This window comes from Gracilinanus agilis, chromosome 4, assembly GCF_016433145.1.
Source record: "Gracilinanus agilis isolate LMUSP501 chromosome 4, AgileGrace, whole genome shotgun sequence".
Classification (NCBI taxonomy): Eukaryota; Metazoa; Chordata; class Mammalia; order Didelphimorphia; family Didelphidae; genus Gracilinanus; species Gracilinanus agilis.
The window spans coordinates 465,898,824-465,906,124 of record NC_058133.1 but is presented as its reverse complement, the minus strand read 5'-3'; the positions used below and the strand labels follow the sequence as shown (position 1 = coordinate 465,906,124).

Genomic DNA, 7,301 nt, shown 5'->3' with positions numbered 1-7,301 from the left:
CAGGCTTGGGACACAGAAAGGCTGTTCATGGGCACACTGGTGACTTCACGGTGTCTTAAAGTGATCTGAACATAGAAGGGAAAACCAAGAGGGGCAGCCGGTGCCATCCAGCCCATTTCCAAACTGGCTCCTTCTCTGCTGGTTCCATACTTTTGATTTATGTATTGTCTGTCAAATGAAGTCAATAAGTATTTATTAAATACTGCTAGGTACCCGGTGCTGGGGATGGAAAAACAAAAGTGAAAACAGTTCCTGCCCTCAAGAAACTCGTGTTCTATGAATCATGTAACCATGGAAGAAAATATTCTAAATTAAATTAATTTTTTTAAATTAATTTTAAAAAATTAAAAATTTTAATTTAAAAAATTAAAAAAAAAATTAAAACTTGTGTTCTACTGTGGGGAGGCAGGAAAGCCAGTAGTAGGTACAAAGATAAATAGTCATTTGGAGAAGGGAGATGGCGGAGAGGTACCAATAGCTGTAACAGAGGATGAAAAAATGGAGAAATGCCCAAAAGAACTTGACAAGACCCTGTAAGCTAAGTTGTTTTCCTAAAATAAGAGTTGACATTTATAATTCTTGCATAAGATTTATAAAAGTTGGGAGCGCAAGTATTATCATTATATTGACTTTACAGATAAGAATATTGAAGCTCTCAGGAGTTATATGATTTGCCCAAGTGGGGAAGCCAAAACTTAGACCTAGATTTCTAAGCCTCATAACAATGATCTTTCTCCTACATTGTCCTGCATCATTCAACTCTTCTCCTAGGATGCCAGGTAGCCCACTGGATAGAGCTAGTAGTGCTTGTATCAGGAAGAACCTGTGTTCAAGGGCAGCCTGATTCACTTACATTGCCCCGCTAGGCAAATCATCTAACCTGTTTGCTTCAGTTTTCTCATTTGTAAAGTGGGGATAATAATAGCATCTCCCTCCCAGAATTGTTGGGAGGTTCAAATGAGATAATATTTATAAAGCACTTAGTTCAATGTCTAGCACTTTTAAAGTTTTATTTATTTACATTTAAATAGTTATTTATTCATAACAATAAATGTTATTATTATTACTATTATTACTTAACTTCTGTCTGCCTCAACTTCCTCAACTATAAAATGGAGATAGCCATTGCACCTATCTCACAGAGCTATTGTGAGAATCCCAGAAGATAATATTTATAAAGTGCTTAACATAGCACTTGGCACATAGTAGGTGCTTAATAAATGCTGTGTTTCCTTCCTTCCCCCATCTTTCACTCACTAAGATATACTTTTATGGCTGTGTTTTTTCTTTCCTGGATATAATAGCTGGGACTGAGTCCTCCACTTAAGAAGTTTAACCTCTGGGTTTTGTTAGCTCTCGTGTAAAGTGATCTAGATGACGCTAAGGCTCCTTAGAGCCCATTTATAGGATGCTATGAAAACCTTGATGAGAAAAAAGTTGTAGATGAAATGAATTGTGGGTGATTTTTATGACTGACTTCTTTCAGGGGGGAGGCACTGCCCTGTTTCAGAAAATTAAAATTTCATTTATTCAACAATCCTTAAACAAAGCACTAGGCTTGGTGCTGGGAGAGATGCAAAGATAAGTAATTATGTTCCTACCCCTATGAGGTTTATATTAGGGGAAAATATCACAGAAATAAATAACTAATGATGTGCAATAAGTGCAGAAGCATAGTTAAGTTACAAAGACCTTTCATTCTTTTAATTAATGCTGAGCTGGGGGGCAGCTGGGTGGCTCAGTGGATTGAGAGCCAGGCCTAGAGATGGGAAGTTCAAATCTGGCCTCAGACGCTTCCCAACTGGGCAAGTCACTTGACCCCCATTGCCTAACCTTTACCACTCTTCTACCTTGGAACCAATACACAGTATTGACTCCAAGATGGAAGGTAAGGGTTTAAAACAAATAAATAAATGAATGAATGAATAAAAATTCCTTAATGACGAGCTACATTCAATATTTTGGGAAATGCCAAAGGTAAGGTTCTCATAATACTGCATATTACCTTCTTTCAAAGGATATCTTTTAGAAGTTGTAGTATTTAATAAATAAATGGGGCATTTTAACATATGCAATGCAAGTGTACTATTTAATGGCATGTACTTCAGGATTCCCAAAGATCTGTGATTTATCAGTATGTTTACCCCTTCCATTATGTTAGCATAGTAGATGGTCTTTATGATTTGCAGTGGCCAAAAATCATTTACTTACTGTCAGCACACCTTTTGATGATTAGCCTCTTCGTACTTAGCTAAGGCCAAGGCCATAAGCACAGATGACCTTGGGTAATCAGATCTGAACTAGAGGCATTTCCAATTTGGTAGGATGGGCTGGAAGAGAATCAATGAGAGGCCACCTCTATGCTACAATCATTATAGTAGGACTTTAATGAAAGTACTTACTTTACTGCACTTTACCATAAAATTGGGAACTTATAATCATTTTTTTCTTCCTTTTTAAATAGGACTGTTCCAGATCAAGCTCTTGGCACTTTTCTACAAAAGAATTTTTTAAAGCCATTTCAGGTTGTGGATGAAATGGAAATAATGCAATCATTGGGATTACAATTGAAGGAGAAGAGGATAATAGCCCTCTATCAGTTCCTGCAATGAAAGCTTTATAAAAATCCAGTCAGTTGACATGCGCCCAACAGGGAATATGGATCTTGGTTTTTCCCGTTCTGCTGTCCAGACACTCTCAAGAAGCCATTGCAAGAACATTAAACAAAAGATTTCTCAGTGGGAAGGGAGGACTAATGGTGGCTCTAATCCAGAACAAAGGCAACTGAAGGACTTTGGAGTGAGGTATAATTGTAATCGTGATGTTTTTTCTAAGACAACAGTTGCTTCTGTAGGAAAGAGTAAAAAGTTGGAAACTATTAATTCTCCAAATCTGGGACTGGATCTGAGGGAAGAAGAAGAGGTCAAAGATTATGATCAAAGTGAGGATGAAAATGAGAGACATGAATATGATTCAAGTTTATTTAACAATGAAGCAGAAACCAAATGGGTGTGTTCTCAGGTCAAACAAATCGAAAGCTGTAAAGATGATATTTTGAATCCAGAGAATACATTGCCTCCTGGAAACTTTTATACCTCAAGAGTATTGTGGAAGAAAATGGAAGCACTTCCTCCAGATAAAGTTTTGAATTTGTCTTTAGAAAGCTGTGGCTCACCAGAGAAAGAACTGGATTTCAGAGTTCTGGATAGGCCAAATGGAATAACCAAGAGTTTAGAAAATGTTTACTCTGACCCTGAGGGACAAGAAGCTGGTCCTTCTATAAACCCTCTGCCAAAGCCTCGTAGGACATTCAGATATTTATCTGAAACTGATGGTTTGCCACTTAAAGATATTAACTGTGGAAGAGAGTACTGGGAAAAACAGCCACTGGATAAATTGCTTGTAGAGGCTACTGTGCCTTCTGCTCCAGTTCTTGAAACAAAGAAATATGGTGGGAAAATTAGAAGGCGATCTAAAAGGTTTGTCTCAAGTCATTTAATAAATACTGATCACAAGTGTTTTGGGTTAGACTCTAGATCAGTGATTCCCAAACTTTTTTGGCCTACCACCCCCTTTCCAGAAGAAATATTACTTAGAGCCCCCTGTCACATACTATCACTGCCCCCTTACAGTTAAGTTATTCACCGCCCCCAAATGCACCTGTGGCCAACACCGCCTCCTTGGATCGCTGCAGCACCCACCAGGGGGCGGTGGTGCCCACTTTGGGAATCACTGGACTAGATGATTTCTGACATCCCTTCCAATCCAGAGGCTCTGTGATCCTGAGTTTTCATTAGTAGTTGAAGAGTTATAGAGCTTCTTTTTCCTCTTCACAACAGACCTAGTACCATTTTCTTTCTTTTGGTTACAGCCTTATTTTGAACACACTGACAATGAATTACCTGAGAGAAAAAATAAGTAGAACAGGAAAAAGTGGAAGGACAGGAACTAGCTAATGTACTAGCTTAGGAGCAGCAGCATATGCTTGTAGCTCTGGGCTAAGAAGCTAAAGCTGAAGCACATACTTGAGACCACTCTGTGAACTATTCAGAACTTAATTCCATTTTCTTTTTTTTTAACCATGGTTGGGACTATTATAAAGAAAAAGTGAATATGATTGGATAAACGCTTTATAAAAGTTTAACATTTTTTTCTCACGGTATGCCCAAGGCACATAGCTAGCTTAGTTTATCATACATAACTATCTGCTAATGAAAACACTTTTGCTATCCAACTTGATTTTATTAATTTCACTTTTTTCTTTGATCTCTATCATACTGACAGAGGGTGGGATTTGGGCAACAAATTATTTGGAAACATGTCTTCTTTAGGAAATCCTTTGAGTTTGAGGATATCCAGCACTTTCGGAAACGAAACTCACCCAAGATCCATGAAGAACTTGGAGGAAACTCTGGATCAGCACTTTATTACACACAATCAGAGGACAATATCTATGAGGATATTATCTGTAGGTATTCACAATCTGTCTGGTTACATTTAATAAGTATGAATTTGGAGAAGCCTTTAACTGTAGGGTGGTGGTTTCTTTCACAATCAGTTACGCCTTGTTCTAGAAGAAAAAAATCTCAGCCTCCCAAATATAATTTTTTCCCCTCTGTATTATTTTTACAGCTGCCTTAGTAGGTTGACCAAATAGAATATTGATAAACCTAGTAGAGTATTTCATTTACACTTCTCAGTAGAAGGGGTGCGCTGGAGACAGCTCAGAATCAGCCCCAATAAAGTCAAATTCAGCCTTGGGAGAGCTGATTGTTAAATTTTCAGGGTGAGCATTGGCCTCTTGGAAATTGGTAAAGTATAAATCAGGACTTGATTTATTGATTTGTTGATTTAAGACTAAAGAAAGTGGGGTCAGTTAGATGGTTTAGTGGAGAGAGAGCTAGGCTTGGAGATAGGAGATCCCAGACCCCAGTCTGGCCTCAAGCACTTCCTAGCTGTGTGTTTCTGGGGATGTCACTTAACTCTAGTATCTAGTCCTTATTGCTCTTCTGCCTTTGAACTAATACTTAGTATCAATTTTAAGAAAGAAGGTAGGGGGCAGCTGGGTAGTTCAGTGGATTGAGAGTCAGGCCTAGAGATGGGAGGTCCTAGTTCAAATCTGGCCTCATACACTTCCCAGTTGTGTGACCCTGGGCAAGTCACTTGACCCCCATTGCCCACCCTTACCACTCTTCCACCTAGTAGCCAATACACAGAAGTTAAGGGTTTAAAAAAAATAAAATAAAATAAAAAAGAAAGAAGGTAAAGGTGTTTTTTTTTAAAGACTTAAGAAAGGGATGGAGAAAATGTCAATAATGCAGAATAAACTTTAAAATATGCCCTCTCTATGTGCATGTGCATGTTGTATATGTATATAATGTATATATTATATGTGAATAAATACATATATAATATATAAAATGTATTATATATACAAGTATCCCATCATGACTTTTCCCATGGCAGTTTCACTATATCATGGGTCAGCATAAGAAATTAAATGGGAATTTTGGAGAAGTTTTACAGAAGCTGCAGATGACACGAGGCCAGCAAACACCACAGAAAAAAATTTAGAGACTCAGAAATGCATAAAAAATATATAGAGTATTATTTAATATTAATACATTTTATCATTCAGTACAATAAATATATACAATTTTTAAAAAGTTAAAACAAGTAAAAAGTTAACATGAAATCTGGAAATAATAGAGATATCTCAAAAAATGTAGTAAGTCATAAATGCATAAAATATATGTACTATAAACACCCCATGGAAGAAAAAGAAAAATTCGGATTTCTTTTCTGATATGTCAGAAGGGCCAAAAATTTTTATGCGGGTTTTTCAGATCCCAGGGATGCTATGCCCCTAACCTCACAATGTGGAAAGGATACTACCTATATTTGGTTAGACAGATAGATAGATGAATTGATATTGATTTTGCTAGCTGTGCTGACTTTACTTTCTTTTAACTATATTTTCTGCATGTTTTTTCAAGATCCTGCAAAGGAAAATCCATATGAGGATATCAAAGTAACCCCTGTACCTGTGTGGAGGGCTCCCTCAACATGGAAGCTGCCACCTCCTAAAAGTACTTTTAAGCCACCCAAGGTACGTGAACCCATTTGGTTGGATTGACTACTAGTAAGAAATATTAGAGCCATCTCTTTCAGCTAAACAGAAGGTTAGGAGAGTCGTCAACATGGTTCTTTGGAAATAAACTTCAATTGCAGTATAAGGGATCTCAGTTAGGACTGAGGGAGACTTCCCAAAGGTTATGAAACACTGTGATTCTTTTCATCAAAAAAACAAACAAACAACTATAGCATTCTTGGTTTGGAAAATTTTAAAGAAGATTAGATAACATTTTATGGAATCCTTTTGGCATATCTCTAACTTTATGTTCCTTACCAGTGACCTTTCTCCTCTTTTTTTAGCTTCCTCCCAAACCCCCATTCCTCCATCGTAAGACTATGGAACTGAAGAACTCCCAAGCCTATTTTCGTTCAAAGCTCACAAAGGATACAACTTTGCCTGTCACTTTAACAGAGTGGAAAGTATTTCGAGCTGGAGAAGTTGCAAACAGGAAAAGAAAAAACCTCCCAAGGGTAAAGAGGATTCTAATACCTTCCTTCTTCTTTTAACACTTCAGCATTGTTCTATGCAAGACAAAAATTAAACAAACTTTACTCTGAAAATGAACAGTGGGTTAAAGCTGACCTCCTGAAGCCAAGGCAGGAGAGTCAAGTGAGTGGCTTTTGGCAGAGCTGCTTTTATGTATTTGGCAGACCTGCCTGGATTATTTTAGATGTTTTAAATCTCAGATTTTCCTTTCAATTATCTTGATTTAATCATCTTAATTATTATAATATAATTAACTTATATTACATATAATTTATATGTAAATTATATGAATATACAAATTATATATAATTTACATATAAATTATATTAAATAATTGCCTCAAAAGATAATAATTTAATTATCTTAATTCACATAGAAATCAGATGCCTCTCAAAAGTCTCATATATTATAATGTGTAGGGTCTTACATATTAAAAACAAATCAGAAGGCAGCTAGGTGGCTCAGTGGATTGAGAGCCAAGAAGGACCTAGTTTCAAATGTGACTTCAGATACTTCCTAGTTGTGTGGCCCTGGGCAAGTCATTTAACCTCCAGTGCCTACCCCTTACCACGCTTCTGCCTTGGAACCAATACACAGTATTGATTGAAAGGGAGAGAGAGAGAAAGAGAGAGAGAGAGAGAGAGAGAGAGAGAGAGAGAGAGAGAGAGAGAGAGAGAGA

At 37.1% G+C, this 7,301-nt stretch overlaps 1 protein-coding gene across 2 annotated transcripts in view; it reads left to right on the top strand.

Annotated features, from left to right (window-relative positions):
• Nucleotides 1-2,658: 2,658 nt before the first annotated feature.
• The window catches only part of DENND2C (DENN domain containing 2C), a 38,385-nt gene continuing 33,742 nt past the window's right edge, over nt 2,659-7,301 (top strand). The window contains exons 1-4 of one of the 2 annotated variants that reach the window (XM_044672386.1): nt 2,659-3,479; nt 4,332-4,468; nt 5,997-6,109; nt 6,436-6,606. In XM_044672386.1, the coding sequence (XP_044528321.1) occupies nt 2,659-3,479; nt 4,332-4,468; nt 5,997-6,109; nt 6,436-6,606 (1,242 nt within the window). The remainder of the gene's footprint in view (nt 3,480-4,331; nt 4,469-5,996; nt 6,110-6,435; nt 6,607-7,301) is intronic. The other variant, XM_044672388.1, reaches the window with a different exon arrangement.